At 42.9% G+C, this 18,844-nt stretch overlaps 2 protein-coding genes across 2 annotated transcripts in view; one reads left to right on the top strand and one right to left on the bottom strand.

Moving 5' to 3' along the window:
- The window catches only part of LOC147707467 (collagen alpha-1(XIX) chain-like), a 1,668,057-nt gene that overhangs the window by 575,469 nt on the left and 1,073,744 nt on the right, over positions 1-18,844 (bottom strand). The window lies entirely within an intron of this gene.
- On the top strand, positions 10,367-11,266 carry LOC147707468 (uncharacterized). Its single transcript, XM_086925094.1, has one exon. The coding sequence runs from the start codon at positions 10,367-10,369 to the stop codon at positions 11,264-11,266; it is 900 nt and encodes a 299-aa protein (XP_086781220.1).

The raw sequence follows: 18,844 nt of genomic DNA, 5'->3' as shown, positions 1-18,844 counted from the left end.
CTCATAGCTCCACCGATCACCCCCCCCCCCCGCCGACAACCACCGCACCAGGGGCCCAAAATAAATTTGTCCGCCACCCCCGCCTGGCAGCTGGGGCACTCAGCCGAAATGGTGGCCTGCACAATGACATGGCCGGTTTTCATGGGGCACCAGCCCAAAAGCCGCCCAAACTTGCCCCGCCCCCAGCCCAAAGCACCAACCCGCCAAAACCAGCCCACGGACGGTGCTGGCACTACTCCCCCCCCTTCCCCGGCCCCAAATTCCCCCGGGAGGGGCAGGCCTCCCGCTGGTCGGCCGCCCCCCCCCAAAGCCCCATTGAACTTTCCTAAACAAAAAGTACACAAGGGATTGTAGCAGTAGTGATTTTTCGCCTCAACTTTTCAAATAGTGCCTACTTACGAATTGGCAATTTGCTGTTTCATAAGCTGCAGAGACAACAAACTGCTACAGTCTATTTGATCTGCGGTCTCAAATGGCAGGATCATGTGTTTGTTGCTAGGAAGAACTTGCATTCGCTCAGAGAGAGCATATTCAGTTCCGGACACCTGTCTGGTTCAAAATGCTCTGTGGTGTAGAGAAGTTTTTCTAAAGCATCTATTCAAAGCCTCGGATTTGCACTCCCAAAACCAATGCAAGCTTCAGATTTCAAGCTTAAGGAGAGCTAGTTCGGATGGTAATGACTTTCCAGTCCTTATAGAGAACCTAAGTAATGTTCTTCCCTCAGTTCTCAGAAATCACAAAATACTTTCTGTGGTATGAATGTATTTTAAAACACACACAATCCATCAAGTGTATACTGGTCTACCAGTTTTCTACATCAATTGCTGGTTAATTGGCTACTTATCACATGTCAGCACCAATTGACCGTATTGGTACTAAAAGTTGTGATTTACAGAACATTCTAACATAACATGCCAAAAACTGCCCCAAATGGGGCAAGAAGTGCGACCATTATTACACCATTAATTTAAGGGTTGGCTCAATCAAGTCATGGATGCTGATATACGTCAAAAATTACCAGCATTGTGCCATGACTTGAATTATGCCAGTGGTGGGTGTGAGCAGTCTTTAGATGTCTATAATAGGGCAAGAAGAACCATCATTATACCAGTGCCAGCATTATGAGAGCAGCAGACAAAAATATGGCACAAATTAACATAGTATGCGGGCCTAGAATTAAAGAAGCAGGGAGCACCACCATGTCATGGATGCTATGAATTACTACCATTATTCCAAGTCAGCATTATACCAATGGTAGTTATTGTCATCATAAACTCTCATAATATTCCAACAATATCTACCATTATGCCAGAACCAACATTATGCTTAGGGTTGATACATGAAACCATTATCCTCACATGCCCCCACAAATACACATGTTCAGGTCTGCACGCACACTTGCACGCCTGAACTCATACACATGCACACCTGAACTCTTATTTTACCTTATTACTGTGTGTTGGCTTTCATTACTCTAAATCAGATTAAACCACCAAGGTGTGGCTGGCAAAACTGGTTTGCATCTGTCCAAAGAAAGCCCCTTTCTGCACCTCACATTTGCATTCATGTCACTGATCTCTCACCTAGACAAGATGGGTTGCTTCAACGTAGGGACCTACTAACCCACAATGGCGATTGGTGAGGATGGAGCCCTCACTGAAACTCTTCTCCTCAAACCTCCAATCTTCAAAACAACATACACTACTGATCAAACCCTTACAGGTAGTGTTCATAAAGGTTACATGCCCCTCACCATCAAGACTAATTCTGCATATTCTGCTGCACCTTAATTTGTTTTCCTTCAATATCACTTTCTAGTGTGATGTGGACTTTAATTTAGACTCTGTAGTTAACTTTGGCAGCAGTGAGGATAGTAAAAGCACAGATGAAAAATCTGGCAGGTGCTTAAGTGAAGGCTTCATTTGTGCAGCATCTAAAGATTGCTAGATTGTTTGTCACGTTTTATTTAAACCTCTGCAGGAGATTCCGTGACTGAAAACTCCCAACACAAAGGTTGCCCCCATTATCCTTGTGACTCTTCTTAGAAGAGATGGAAGAAACACTCCTAACTTACCTATCCTCAGAAGATCAAGGTTCCTCCCTGTTACACCTGTCAGCCTTAGGGTGGTCTTCCCCAAAACGTTTTGCCTTACTCCTCCATTTTTGGTGATCTCATTTATTTGGCCTTAGGCTTCTGTACACTTTCACAGCTGCTAACCAGTGCTAAAGTATGTGTGCCCTCTCCTCAAAACATGGTTACATTGGTTAACTCCTGAATGGCATTTTTAATTTGCATGTAAGTCCCTAGTGAAGTGGTACTACAACTGTAAATTAGATTCTATTAGTAGGCCTCCAGCACATATTGTGCCAACCACTTAAGTAGTCCTTCAAAACGTGTCTCATGCCAGCCATTGCAGCTTGTGTGCAGTTTTACTGCCATTTCAACCTGGCAAAATAAACCTCCTGCTAGGTTTTAGCTTTCCTTTCTAATACATTTCTCAAACCTAGGGAAGGCCCTAGACGGGTTATACGGCAGGATGCAGCGCAATTACTGCAAAGCCTACTTCTCCCATAAGATAACATTGGGTTACCATATTACATTTAATAAGTGCTAACTTTCAATAAAGAGCAGATATGAATAGCGAGTTTAGCATCTAAAGAACTGTAATTTAACGCCCCCTTTATCGTAAAGTTGGATCTTAAGTCACAAGTCTGAAAATGCCACTTTTATTTTGAAAGTAGGCATTGTCTTGTCTCAACCATTTGGTGCTTTCAGCCTGTATCCTGGGTGACATGACTAGGTGTAGTTCCTACAAATCTATAAAGGATCTGCAAGTTTAGACAACATAAACTAAGGGACTATATAGACAAAAAGGGTCTAAGGCAGGACCAGTCTTCCACATTAATACCGTACATAAGGACTAAGGATATTTAGGGAGAGTTTAAAGTGATACTCATACCTTTTTCAGGGCCTTTTAAGTGTTTTCTACTAACCGTTCAACAGTATAAACTTGATGAAGCCTTTCATGTCTGTTGAAATGTTGTCTAATATTTGTATAGAGTACGAGGGTAGGGGGAACAGTGCCGATTTGGGTGGGGGGTTTATGGATATTGTCGGGGTGAAAATGCAGGGTATTTAGCTTTAGATTGGAGCTCACACCCATAACACTGGTTGACACCTTTTCAGGATGAGCTTACCAGAGCAGGAAAAGAGGAGGATCCAGGCATTTGCATTCTACAAAAGCTAATGAGTGGTTGCATCAGTGTCCTGAGTCCTTAAACATTATGATAAAAAGGCATATGGGGGCAGGTTACGGATACCTGACCCCCTAGGCCTGCTGGTAAGGTCCCAGAGGGCCCCAGACTGAGGGCCAAAAAGTTACTTTTTAAAAACAATTAAGTTTCTTTTTAAAAACGATTTGCTGCAAATTCAGAGGATCCATAATCCGTTGAAATTATTTTTTTTCAAAGTGCGTGCTCCTGAGCTTCTTTTTTTGGTGATGACGTCATTCTTATTTCTATTGTGGAGTGGCATACGTGACCCCATGCTCAGGCCATTTGCGGCCTTGGGACCCCATCCCCTGGGGCCTGAAGTATTTTATGTAGGGAGGAGGTACACAGCTTCCCTAACCAGGTCGTTGTGGTCCAGGGACTCCATTACCAGGAGTCCATAGTTACTTTTAAGGGAAGGGGGTACACAACCCCTTTCTGAAGGCCTTTTTCGGCCCCTAAGACCCCACCGCCATAGGGCACAATGTTTTTTTTAAGAGGAGTGAAGTCAATGACCCCCCTACCCAGGCTGTTTTTGGCCCCAAGACCCCATCCTCTTGGGCTCACTGAATTTGTTAAAGGGAGCTGGGCCTCTAAAAGGCCCAAGGGCCCATCCTGGGGGGCTCTAAATGTCAGTAAAAGAGAGGGGGTACACACAGCCACCTCCCTCCTAGAGGCATTAATGACTCAGTTGACCCCATTTCCTGGGGCGGGCTTGCATACTAGGTCCAGAGGAACTCTCCCTGGCAAATAGCAGTTTCCCTGCCCATACCAGTGCGGGCAGGAAAATTTGTGTTGTGCAGGGAAGTTGTACAGGGAAGCTCATGCCAAAAGCCTGCCAAATGGAAGCAGCACAAATTTGGCTCCCAGGCTGTGGAAGTTTTAAAAATGTTCCCACCGCTGAGAGCATACTTTGATCGGTTTCACTGCCAGCACTGATGTGTGCATGGAAATAGATCATGGTATTGCCCCTGTCCGGAAGGAGCAGTTTAAATAGCTGCTCCCTGCAGGCAGGAGAACTACCAGCTCCCACATCATGCGGGGAGACAGCTGGGGCTGCTGGTGCCCTGAAACTCCCTCGGCAGCCCCGCAAGGTGCATGGTGGGTGCCCTGCATGGGCACCAGGGTATCTGCCTATATGAAAGATAAACCCCAGTGGAAGGGGTCCCTGGGCCTACAATAGGCTTCGGGAAAAGAACCGTGAGACTGCCACCTCTAAAAACAAAACAGCACTGGGGAGGGGGTCACCAGGGCCTTTTGAAGGTTTGGGAGGGGGCCGGAATGCCCCCCCCTTAAAAATACATTGAGCTACAGGGCTGAAAATGGCCTTGGGATGAAGCAGCAGGCACCCTCCTCTTAAAAATAACAGGGATCCCTAGGGCCTAATAAGGCTTGCATTTGACCGCTGGATGGAGTCTCAGGGGCCTGAACATCAACCTTATGCTCTGCACTGCAAAGGTCATGTGCAGCATTGGGTTGGCTGCCTACTGGGGATTCTGTGGGTTGGCATTACGTATAGTAATAAAATATTAATTAATGTAAAAAAACTAAATATTCACTGAAAAAAACAAAGGTTAAAGTAACGTAGGTGTGATAAAAAAGATCTGTTTTTGTTAAAAAAAAAACAAAAATAGATATTCACTGAAAAAGCCAAAGGTTAAAGTAACGTTATCGTTAGGTAAATATGTTAGTGGCAGCATGAACATTTTAAAGTAAAAAAACAACACAGAAATTCACTAGTTATAGTTAGTAGATCTAACTATAACTTGCACCCCTGCCATGCACTGCTTATGACCTCACATATTACATCACTAAAGACATGCTCTATGACATCATTTATGACATAACTGATGACATCTCAAATGACATCCTTGATGGCATCACTTATGATATCAGCCAAGCTTCTTTTGCACACATTACTTGTAAATTAGTATGGCATTTGAGGCCTGAAAGTAATTACAAAATAGCTTAGAATAATATGTAGCATCATTAATTCCATCATTGATACAACTCCCTTGGGTGTATACACCATACACTTCATAGATAGCCTCGTTCACATTAACAATCAACAGCAGATATATGGGAAAGCCTTGTTGCCTACAGTGTTCAATTTGTATACAAGTGTTCAGAGAAAGCCAAGTCCCTCAAGATACTCAATGGCTCTTTTAAATGTAATAACCTATTACAGACAGCTTTTATCTGTATCACGCATCTCACAGTCACCGAACCTGCATTGAGATATTAAGTTGATATGAGTAGGAAAGTGGGTACTGTAAACAGTGTTTACTCTACCGTGATCGTTTACTCTGTACCACACTGTTTGCAGACAGTGAAACTCTCATGAGAAGTACACCAAAGAGTATTGAACCTTATCTAATTAACAGTATACTCTATATGCAAAACTTGTCCAAAGAATCACTATTCTCTTAATATAACCAAGGTCTGAAGGTGCCTGCAGCCTTCATATTGTGCTGAAAACTTTACAAATACTCCGTCTTCTAAAGCTAAGCCAGCATAATTATTTGGTTAGGTTAGTACTTGGTGAACACAGTCTTCAATCTTATGCAGAAATTGTCATCTGGGGGGCTCGTAAACTTCCCGTTTTAGGGTTTGTGATTGGCCTCTTCTGACTGCAATTTGGAAGACAAATGTAAATGTAAATGTAAATGTATAGGCATTTATATAGCGCACTACTTACCCGGAGGGTCCCAAGGCGCTTCGACCGCTGCGAAACCCTTCCTGGCTTCCCTGAGAGATGGTCCCTTAACGGGTATCTCCAGGGTGAGACCAGGCATCCCCGGCGGTCTGGTGGGGCCGTTAGTGAAGATGAGGCAAGCTAATGCCCAGAGTTGCCGAGTGTGATCGCTGATCAGAGTGGGCACCGAGGCGAGAGAATTATCGAGTCCGCTGACCCTGGTCCAGAAACCTGCCGCGCCGGGATTCGAACCCTGGTCCCGGGCCGTCCTCTGCTCTCGGGTCTGCCGCCTCTAACCAGCGAGCCACACTACTTCACAAAGGCTCTTATAATTAACGGAAAAGGGTGGGAAGGTCAGTGAGTGAAATGATGGATGGATAGATGTGTGAAAAGGTGGATGGGTGGGTGAGGGAAGGAATGGATAGATAGATGCATGGATAAATGAAACAGTGAAAGGATGGATGTATAGATAAATGAGTGAAATGGGGAAGGATGGGTGGATGGATGAATGGATGGATGTGTGAATGAATGGCTGAATGTGTTAACGGATTGATGGATGAGAGAAATGATTGAATGGATGGATATGTGAGTGAGCGAATGGATGATGGAGTAATAGGGTAAATGGATAGTAGATGGATAGATGAATGGATGAATTGTTGAAACACTGGATTGCTGAGTGAAATATGGATAGATGGATGACTGAAAGGATGGATGAATGAGTGAATGGGAGGATAGATGGATGGCTAGATGAAATGGTGGACAGATTGATGGTTGGAAGAAGGGGTGGACAGATTGATGAGTGAAAGGGCAAATGGATGGATGGATGTGTGAGGGAAAGGGTGGATGGATGTGTGAGTGAAAAGGTAGATGATAGATGCATGGCTGAATGAGTGAAAGGATAGATGTATGAATGGATGAAAGAAAGGGAGGAAGGATGAGTGGGAGAAAGGGTGAATGGATAGTTGATGACTTAGTGAAAGTGTGGATGGATGAGTGAACAGAGGGATAGATGGATAGATGGAAGAAAGAGTGAGCGAGAGAGTATAAGAATGGATGAGTGAAAGAATGGGTGAATCAGTAAAAGGGAGGGTAGACGGATGACTGGATGAAAGGGTGGACTGATTAATGAGTGAAAGGATGGACAAATGAGTGAAAGGGTGGATGGATGGATGAGTGAAAGGGTAAATGGATTAGTGAAAGGGTAAACGGATGGATGAGTGGATGGATGGGTCGATGGGTGAATGGCTGAGTGAAAGGATAAATCGATAAAGGAGTGAAATATTGGATGCATGGATGGATGAAAGGATGAATGAATGAATGAAAGGGAGATGGAAAAGTGAAAGGATGGATATGCTTGATGGATAGGTTTGAAGATGAATGGATAGGCTTGGATATGGATGGGTGGATGGATGAATGGACGGAAAGGCGGCTGACTAAATGTTAGATGAAAGACTGATTGGATGGCAGAATGTAAAGATAAAATGGTGGATATCAATGGTGGATGGAAGGATAAAAAGATGAATGGATAGGTGTTTGGATGACGCACATGCACTTTGAACTTTGCTAAAAAGGAAAATGAAGAAAAAAAGAAATTAAATAAATACTTGCTGCTTTTCTGTATCTCTCACATCAGATGAGGAGTGGTAATTGGAGAAGGGCGTTTTGCAGAAAAGAATGCCACATCTATCTATCTATCTATCTATCTATCTATCTATCTATCTATCTGTCTGTCTGTCTGTCTGTCTGTCTGTCTGTCTGTCTGTCTGTCTGTCTGTCTGTCTGTCTGTCTGTCTGTCTGTCTGTCTGTCTGTCTATCTGTCTGTCTGTCTGTCTGTCTGTCTGTCTATCTTAATATATTTATTTATACCTGTATATGAATATATTACCTACTGGCGAAAGCCAGTAGGTATATATAGTTAGGAAATTAGCTACCATAGGAAATCCGCAACATTCTATTGGGAATACCTTTGACGCCGGTTGAGGAATTTGCATGTAATTTCCCAAAATTTTGGCCAGCTCCGCTCCGCTCCATCCCTGAAAGTTTCAGGGGGATTCGTGAAGTGGGAGCTGAGAAAAAAGGGGGGTCCCAAAGTCTACAGCCCGAACTGCTGAATGGAATTACACCAAACTTGGCAAAATTGTAAGGACTGGTACGCAGATGTGCCTGTGCTATGTTTGGTGAAAATTGCTCCAGTGGTTTTTATGAAAATTAACTTCAAAAACACATATATATCTGGGCAGAGCCTAACCACACATCTCATCGTGAGATCTGATTGGCTGTCAGCACTTCATCCAAGAAGTGTTGGCAGCCATCTTGGGACCAATATACATGATAGCACCTTATTAAAAAGCATTGTAGTTAATAGAGGGTTTTGGACTTTAGTTACATTATAAATCATTTGTCGATGGTACCATACTCATTTTAGGAATTGTGGTGTGTTCTAAGGTGATTTTACCATGTGAAAAAGCCGTCTGCTGGGATATCATGAATCATGTTTGAAAGAAAACTATTATCTCATGCTTTTCCCACAGTGGTTTGGAAGGGGATCTAAAAGCTAAACTGAAAGCATATTTCCTGTAAATTCACATTATCTTTCTCAGTCATGTGAGAATGAAGTCTGACATTCTCAGTAAAACATGTACATCCAACAAGGACAGAGACTGTCAGTTGATTCCTTTGTGTTCTACTGCAGCTTCCCAGAGTGTTCTAAAGAACAACTAGAGCGCTAACAGTCCTACTTAATACAAAGGTATGGCACACCTGAAGCCATCTTGATTGGAATAAAGTGGTAACTCTCAAAACATTTAATTTAAAAGTAACAAAATGAGAGGGTATATTTTGCCATAGAAAATATGATTAGTGCTGCAGAAAGAAAAATTAGGGCACATTTTGAGCGACTTCTCAAATCCTCTTCTATTTCATAAAAAAATTCTGACATGCAGTCTCACAAGATGGCCACCAGAGACAAAAGAGACCAAATGTAGCCCAAATATCACCCAGATGTAGCCCAAGTATAACCCAATGACAGAATGTCCGAGAGTGTTCTAAAGAACAACTAGAGCGCTAACAGTTTTACTTATGACAAAAGTATGGCACACCAGAAGCCATCCTGATTGGAATGAAGTGGTAAGTCTGAAAACATTTAATTTAAAAAGGAACAAAATGAGGGGGTTCATTTTGCCATAGAAAGTATGATTAGTGCTTCAGAAAGAAAAATTAGGGCACATTTTGAGTGACTTCTCAAATCCTCTTCTATTTCATTAAAAAAATTCTGACATGCAGACTGAAACATGCACTTTGAATACCAGCAGCAGACTTCCCTGGTGAGCAGTAGCTTTACTACAGTGATCTAATGAGCAACTAGAGTGCTAACATTCAGAATGTATGGCAAATGTGTGACACATCTGAATGCCTTCTTGATGGAACCAAAGTAAACAAGCATTGAAAATGCAATAGATCTCGCCCTCGTTTAAGTTAAAGCCATTCTGTTTGTAATGAGGTGGCTTTTTAGCTTTGCTTTTATTAGTGTTTTTAAAACTTTCGTGTAAATAACATGCATATGTATGCATATATATATACCTCTGACTAACCCATCACAAGTACTGATGTGAATGTGTAACATGGTACTGCATAATGGGACTGGCCAACTTTGGTGTATATGGAATTACCTGGTTTCAGTTCGCAAAATAGGCTTGAACTGTGTAATACCCAGGGGAACTGCACATTATTATGCCTTTATATGTATCCGTTATTCCTGGATGTGATACAAACTTTCACTTGAAACAATGTTTCTAATTTTGCCGACATAGCTATAATTTGTTTATTTATTTTTTCTATGTCTATGATCACGTGTGCAAAATCCTAAAACAGTATGTTGCTTTAAATGAATGTTGACCCAGGTAAACTCCACCCGTGAGAAAGTGATCAGCGGATCACGAAACGCGTTGGGTGTTTCCTTTGCCGAATAAACTTGACAACACCGCATCTGATTTGGGCTCCGACTCTGGTTTTTCGATTGATGAAGTGCTACAACCAGGAGTGTGTTGAATTATAGGGGTTGGCGTTCCCCGTCGAGAGCCCGCCGTGGAAGACGGCTTAAGCACGCCAAACCTGTGTGTGTTTATATTTCAAGATAAGCTTTTGCCCGCCTGCTCTGTGGCTGTACGAGACTCGGGAACCTAAGGTGATACAATTTCAGCGAAACCCTTTGAACTTCACGTATTTTCGCTACAAGATTACTCCGATATCTGGGATCAGATTGGATTGGAGTTTTTGTGAATTGAACATTGGAAAGGTTCCCGCCCATACCTGGATTGTCCGATCAGCCAGCCCAGCAGTGCTTGACGGAAAAGAGCGGTGTAAACAACACGAGACCGGCTGGTTGTGTTGTGTCAAATAATATGGCAGAATCAAGAAACAGTAGGAGAGCTGAAGCAGCAGCGAAACTTTTCACATCAACGGAACCCAGTGTGGGGGATGACACTAGACCACCTGGCAAACAAGTTAATGAACTGAAAGTGTTGTGGGACACGTTGTGGAAGAACCTCAAACGCGAGCAATCGCGCTGGTGGGAGGCGGCTGCCTTAACCAAGTATCTTGAATGCGACAGGATACCACGCGGCTTGAGGATCTTTATCATACCCACATTCCAAAACCCTGACCCCGAGTTAATCAGCGAGTGGATGGACAATAATCACGTCTGCTCGGTTAACATGCTAAAGATGTTAATAAAGAATGCTGAAAAAGAGTGTGCCAAACTTAACACGGAGAATGAAGAACTAATCACAAAAATAAAAGGCAAATATACGGAGAGCGAATTCACCACGGAAATGGATAAAATGCACAAGCGCCTTGATAAAATTGAGGAAGAAATTAAAGAGAAGAAACAGCGTAAATTTCATCGTGACGAGGTCGACTATAGCAAAGGCCAAATCCTAACCTTTGCTAAGCGATATGATGAAATAAGAAATGCCACAAAGAAAGTGAATACTAAGAAGAATACCACGCCCGGAAAAAAGCCAACGGTACCTAATGAGGGTGCGACAACTTCGGCGGAATCAGTAATGGTGGATGACACGGAATCAATTGAAAGTGACATCTCAGACACAGTGGAAGTGATTCCAGCAAAAGACCGAATTTTAAAGGAAGTAGCCCTGATGACCAAGGAACGTCAGACAGGCACCCCATCAAAAGGGCGTGGAAGAGGAGGCAGAGGAGGACGCGGAAGAGGCAGCAAACCCTTCGACGCGGTCTCAAGCCCAGTAGGAGTGGTTACTCGAGGCAAGGCGGCGCGGAAGTAAACTCCAAGACCGTGGTAAATCTTTCTTCCCGTACTCTAACACCTGTACAAATTGAGGTACTGTCGAGGGGGCTTTCCTTTTGTCCTACGTCTAATTTTAATTTTACCAATGCCCGTATTGATCTTTTTTGTTTCACACGCAAATTAAAACTTAAAAAATGGTTTGCGAATAAATCTCGAATCAGAAAGGAGGGCGTGACTGAGAAACCCAGTACACTAACTGTGAATGATGCAGAATTGCTGCAATCAGTTCAATTATTGGCAGGTTGTGAAGATGTACATGATGATGCCTTGTTTAATCTAGTTAGTACTGAGGATTCGGTGAGCATGAGTAGTGGCAGTGGTTTCAAACCAAGATCGGTGTTTGTTCCACAAATTGCCAATAGCTACATTGACAGTTTTGAACAGGGAATGGTACACGAAATGAGACATATGGACAAGGTGAAGCCCAAAATGATTTGGAACCTTAACAAAAAACAGTATTTTGCCTTAAAGGAAATGGAGAATTGGGCAGACGTGGTTATCAAGAATAGCGACAAAGGTGGGAACGTTGTGGTCTGGCCCATTGATATGTACCTGAAAGAAGGCATGGCACAATTGTCCGATGAACGTAACTATGCCAGAGCGAATAAAGAGGACTACAATATGTCAAAAAATACATATGGGGATAAATTGCGGGATTGGAAAGCAAGGGGTCTAATTGAGGACGAAGAGTTTTCTTACCTCTATGTGAAATATCCCAAAACACCCGCATTATATTTGCTCCCCAAGGTGCATAAAAATCTTCAGGAACCTCCGGGCAGACCGATCGTCTCTTCGGTTGGTAGCCTGTACGAGAACACTAGCAGATACATAGACCACTTCCTTCAGCCCTTTGTAACCAGTCTGCCATCCTATGTCAGGGACTCCTCAGATTTCTTGGGTATTATCAAGGACCTTGTATGGAGTCCTGAGTACTGGCTGGTAAGTTTTGATGTTACCAGCCTGTACACCAGCATTCCTCAGGAATTGGGGGTAGAAGCATGCAAATTTTATCTTAGAAACCGATCAGTTTCATTTTTGTCACATACTAACATGCTGCTGGACATGATATGGGAATGTATGAGTAACAATTACTTCATTTTCAATAAACTATTGTTTAGACAAACCCAGGGGGTGGCGATGGGTACTTGCTTTGCCCCCAGCCTGGCCTGTTTATACCTAGGCTGGTGGGAGGAGTTAGTGGTGAAGGAGATCTCCCACTACAGTGCCCACGTCATCCTCTGGAAGAGGTACATTGACGACATTTTCTGTGTCTGGCACGGCACCCTTGACCAGATACACGAATTTGAAACTATCCTTAACACCAATTCACTGAATTTGAAATTTACTAGTGTAATCAGCCAAAAAGAACTAGAGTTCCTTGACATCAAACTTGCGGTTGAGGGAGGGAAACTAACAAGTACTCTATTCCGCAAATCCACAGCCGGAAATAGCCTGCTACATGCAGGGAGTGGACATCCCCCAAGTCTTATACGTAGTATCCCGATGGGTGAACTTATCAGGGCCAAGAGAAATTGCAGCTCGGTAGAGGGATTTACCAAAGAAAGCCATGTTATGACACAACGATTCTCTGAGAGAGGATATAGCAAAAAGGTAATACAGCAGGCCCTCACAAAAGTTAATGCCATGGACAGGGAAGACTTATTGGTCCCTAAGCAACATACGGTTGATGAGAAGGTACGCTTCATCACCACCTATAGCAATCAATCATGGAAACTACGTAAATCTTTGACTAAATATTGGGAAACTCTGAAACTTGATCAGGATGTGAAGGATGTGATCCATGAAAATCCTTCACTGACCTTTAGAAAGGCGAGATCAATAAAAGACATATTGAGCAGTACACTCATAAAAGACAAAAAGAAAATCAATCCAATCCAAGGTTTCTACCCTTGTCATAAATGCAAAGCCTGTAAGTATAGCAACAACCGCAAGTCAATAAAATTGTCAACGGAAAGAGAGGCCCACAAAATTACAAAACACCTAACTTGTACTACGGAGTATGTTGTTTATGCCCTTGAATGCCCCTGTAACAAGTTTTATATAGGGTGCACTACGAAACAGGCTAAACTCAGAATCTTGGAACACCAAAGGGCAATAAGAAATGAAAATCAGCAATACCCTGTAGCGAGGCATTTCTCTGATGTACACAACAAAAACCCAAATGTCATGAAATTTTGTGTTCTGGACAGCATTGAAAGCAACGAAAGGGGAGGTAACAAGTGGTTAGATTTAAGGAAACTGGAATCTAAATATATCATTATGTACAACACCTTGCAACCGACAGGTCATAACTTGGGGGAGGAACTTGCAATCCATCTTCATACGTAAAAGATTGTGACTAAATCATGTGAAACTGTAATGCTGCTGCTTCTTTGGTAACAATTTCAAAAGTTTTTTAATTGGTTTTAACTATGCACTGATCCAAATGTAATCACTATCACCTATAGCTATATCCCTTTTTTCATTTTTTCCAGGAATATGGCCTTAACTATTACCCACTTGGAGCTCATTGAAAACCCTGGCTGTTGTGTAATGGACTGAATTTGCCCACTGGGGCAACACGACCTCTGACTAACCCATCACAAGTACTGATGTGAATGTGTAACATGGTACTGCATAATGGGGCTGGCCAACTTTGGTGTATATGGAATTACCTGGTTTCAGTTCGCAAAATAGGCTTGAACTGTGTAATACCCAGGGGAACTGCACATTATTATGCCTTTATATGTATCCGTTATTCCTGGATGTGATACAAACTTTCACTTGAAACAATGTTTCTAATTTTGCCGACATAGCTATAATTTGTTTATTTATTTTTTCTATGTCTATGATCACGTGTGCAAAATCCTAAAGCAGTATGTTGCTTTAAATGAATGTTGACCCAGGTAAACTCCACCCGTGAGAAAGTGATCAGCGGATCACGAAACGCGTTGGGTGTTTCCTTTGCCGAATAAACTTGACAACACCGCACCTGATTTGGGCTCCGACTCTGGTTTTTCGATTGATGAAGTGCTACAACCAGGAGTGTGTTGAATTATAGGGGTTGGCGTTCCCCGTCGAGAGCCCGCCGTGGAAGACGGCTTAAGCACGCCAAACCTGTGTGTGTTTATGTATGCATATATGTATATGTATGCATGCATTTATATTTGTATTTATATAGATATGCAGATTATATATGTTTATATATGTATGTATATATATATATATATACACATACATATATATAAATGCATATGCATATATATATATATATATATATATATATATATATATATATATATATATATATATATATATATATATATATATATATGTGTATATGTGTATATGTGTATATGTGTATATGTGTGCGTGTAGAGAGAGGTAGAGAGGTAGAGGTAGAGAGGTAGAGAGGTAAAGAGTAGAAAGTGAGTAATAGAGAGTTGAGAGTGAGTAGTAGAGAGTAGTAGAGAGCAGTAGAGAGAGTAGCAGAGAGTGAGTAGTAGAGAGTAGTAGAGTGAATATTAGAGTGAGTAGTAGAGAGTAGTAGAGAGTAAGTAGTAGAGTGAGTAGTAGAGAGCAGTCGAGAGTGAGTAGTAGAGAGTAGTAAAGGGTGAGTAGTAGAGAGTAGTAGAGAGTGAGTAGTAGAGAGTGAGTAGTAGAGAGTGAGTAGTAGAGAGTGAGTAGCAGAGAGAGAGAATAGTAGAGAGTAGTAGAGAGTGAGTAGTAGAGAGTAGTAGAGAGAGTAGTAGAGAGTGAGTAGTAGAGAGTAGTAGAGAGTGAGTAGTAGAGTGAGTAGTAGAGAGAGAGTAGTAGAGAGTAGTAGAGAGTGAGAAGTAGAGAGTGAGTAGTAGAGAGTAGTAGAGAGTGAGTAGTAAAGAGTGAGTAGTAGAGAGAGAGTAGTAGAGAGAGAGTAGTAGAGAGTGAGTAGTAAAGAGCAGTAGAGAGAGAGTAGTAGAGAGAGAGTAGTAGAGAGTAGTAGAGAATGAGTAGTAGAGAGTGAGTATTAGAGAGTAGTGGAGTAGTAGAGAGTAAGTGGTAGAGAGTAGTGGAGAATATTCCAAGGTTTGGCACAGCACCACTTGCACAATAAGTCCAATCAAATCATATCACTTAGAGTCCTTATTGAAGCGCTGAATCTTGGTGTATATTCAAATGCTTTTATTTTCCTTAAGTTTATGTACCGCAGCCAGCCGACGCGTTTCGTTCTGAACAACAGAACTTCTTCAGGGCGTTCATATTTCCTTCAAGTTATGTCGGTATCCTGTTGTCATATAACTAGATATTTCTTCCAAATGTTAGACGAGAGGTAAGTACATTCTTATTCAAAGTGACTAGGTATCAATTTTACCCACACAATTCAGGCAGACTTGAGTAATTTATAGCATCCTCAAAGTCAGTCTTTCAAAAATTCCAAAGTATAGGACATGATAATCCAAATCCAAATGTTTCTCAAGAAAAGTCATTTTCAATCATTCGGAATATCGGCGTTTGGGCAGATATGACCCAGGGACCCCCAGTATGCAAGGGAAATTAGTACCCCCTCTGCAAACGCACCAGTGGCCTGCGTTGCAGAGAGGTGTAAAAAGGGGCATAGCCTCATTACACCTCTGTGCAATGCAGCCCCCTGGCGCATACTGGAGGTTCCAGGTGGGCTAGTTGGCCCCCAGGGACCCCTAGTATGCAAGGGGAATTAGTTCCCCCTCTTCAAATATGCACGGGGGCTGCGTTGCAGAGAGGTGTAAAAATGGGTGTGGCCTCATTACACCTCTCTGCAATGCAGCCCCCTGGCGCATACTGGAGGCTCCTGGTGGGCTAGTTGGCCCCCAGGGACCCCCAGTATGCAAGGGGAATTAGTTCCCCCTCTGCAAACGCGCCAGGGGGCTGCGTTGCGGAGAGGTGTAACAAGGGGCATAGCCTCATTACACCTCTGCAATGCAGCCCCCTGACGCATACTGGAGGTTCCAGGTGGGCTAGTTGGCCCCCAGGGGCCCCCAGTATGCAAGGAGAATTAGTTCCCCCTCTTCAAACATGCACGGGGGCTGCATTGCAGAGAGGTGTAAAAAGGGGCGTGGCTTCATTACACCTCTCTGCAATGCAGTCCCCTGGCGCATACTGGAGATTCCTGGTGGGCTTTCAGGTCTTATATAGGTAAGAATTAGCATTAAAAAAAACTTTGAAATTCACTGAAAAAAACATAGGTTTCAGGCCTTATATAGTTAGGAATTAGCATTTACAAAACCTTGCAAATTCACTGAAAAAACCATAGGTTTCATACCTTATATAGTTAGAAATTAGCATTTAAAAAACCTTTGAAATTCACTTAAAAAAACCATAAGTTTCAGGCCTTATATAGTTAGGAATTAGCATTTAAAAAACCTTTAAAATTCACTCAAAAAACTATAAGTTTAAGGGGTGTTCGTGTTAGCTGGACATTTCACTCATACAAAACCATTGAAATTGCTCCTATATAGTTAGTTGTACTGACTATATTTCGCGCACCCGCAATCGACTGCTGATGATGTCACATATTACATCATTCATGACATGGTCACTGACATCACTGATGACATCTCAAATGACAGGCACGTGAAAATTTGTGGGCTCCGGAGACCACTCCCTTTACAGCAGTCTCTCGACTCCTCCTCCCACAGGTGAGTTAGTTAATTGCGCTGCACCGCCCAAGAGCACTGCATTGTGGATGTTGCAGTTCACGAGGTCCCGCATACAGGTGTATGGGACACAGACTCAAATTAATGCCCCCAATTTCTTGGCACTTCCTGCATTCCACCTCAGGGGTCCTGGGTATTAATGGTCCGGCCAAAACCTTCATTAGAGCCCTTATCAGGCAGCTTGATGCGGGACACATGCTCCGGGTTAAAATGAAGGATTTATTTGGCTTAATGTACACGCACTCCTGTAGTCTGTGAAACACTGTGGCAGGCGCATTTCTGGCCGGAATGGCCGTCATCAGTGCCGGTCCCACAGGCAAGTGAAAATTCGTTGGCTCCAGAGACCACTCCCTTTACAGCAGTCTCTCGACTCCTCCTCCCACACATATATATATATATATATATATATATATATATATATATATATATATATATATATATATACACACACAGATGTGGAGAGTGGTATATTCTATTTACTATTCTTCAGTGTGGGGAGTGGCCATGAATCACAAGAGGCAAAGCATCAAGTGACTTAAGATGCCCGCTACTTCCTTAACAATGGTGTTTAGCAGTATATTATACCCTATGCATCTGCCCATATGGTTTATGCAATGGTATTTTTCTATATTATCTTACTTTAACAAATGTATTTAACCTAAACTAAAAAACAAAGGTTTATGTTTGTGCCGCAAAACAAGGTAAAATCACTCTCAAGCAATATCTGACTACCGACTCACAAGCTCACCAGCGGCCTTTATTGCCCATTAGGCTGTATTTGAACACCATTTTGTTCCTGACTAGTGACTGACTTCTGAATCACAAGTTTAAAGCACTGTAACACAAAGATGCAGTTGTGGCTCACATGACTCGCGGGTGGGTGGCGGGTTTGAGGTTGCGTGAGGGTTCGCTCTAGGGGGTAATTTTTTTTTTTTAAACTTACCTGACCGGGTCCCGTGCCGCCTCCGCTTGTGACCGCGTCCCGCGTTTTCCTGTTGCTTTCCAGGAACAAGAACAGGCATCCTCCCTACTCTCCCCTAAGCCAATCACATCGCTGCAATGGCAGTATTGTGATTGGGGGGGACAGAGCTCAACCGGGTGCCTGTAGGGAGGCCATTTTCTCCATGAAGGTTGCATGCAGCCTACATAGAGAAAATGTAGAGTGCGCATGACTGGTTTGGTCGGCCACAGAGGGTCAACCAAACAGTCAGTCCCACAACAGTGGGCAAGCCACTCCTCCCCGACTCGCCCACCCGCACGCCCCCAACCAGGCATACCTTCCCACCCGCCCCCAACCAGGCATACTCTGCCTTCTGCTTTCTCGCAGCGCGAGAAGCAGAAAAAGAAAATGGTATTTAAAATACATTTTATGTTTCTGCTTCTCGCACTGCGAGAAAGCAGTGGGGCAACTCTCCTTTGCCCTAATGGAGGAGCCGCCCCTGAAACGATGAACAAACAAAACCAAGCATTAAAATTAGCGTCTTGATTTGCTTGTAAAATAGGAGATATGGCATAGCGCTTGGACACAAGCCAGGTGTTTTCACCAATCTCTCCGAGCAGTCCCTAACGCAAGTTCAGCACAGTACCTGGCCTGGCTGTAGGTGAGACCCTTCACCCAGCCACTGATGGACATGGCCAATGGCAGGCATTCGAAATTAAGCAGATCATAAAAACACAATGGAGTTCATTGAAAAAAGCACAACAAAAACAAACTTATCTTTCTGGCTGAAAAGCATAAAAGCACAGAATTTACCAGTTAAATTTGTAAACGTATACAACGCACAAAACAAGGTATGTGTTTTGAAGAAAATCATGTAGCCGAGGTGTTGTTTGTAGATACAGACTTAGGGGTCAATTCCGATCTCACTCGGAAGGCCTACAAA

This window comes from Lissotriton vulgaris, chromosome 6 (assembly GCF_964263255.1).
Source record: "Lissotriton vulgaris chromosome 6, aLisVul1.2, whole genome shotgun sequence".
In the NCBI taxonomy this organism is placed as follows: domain Eukaryota; kingdom Metazoa; phylum Chordata; class Amphibia; order Caudata; family Salamandridae; genus Lissotriton; species Lissotriton vulgaris.
Note: the sequence above shows the minus strand (reverse complement) of the source record. Positions and strands in the feature narration are given on the sequence as shown.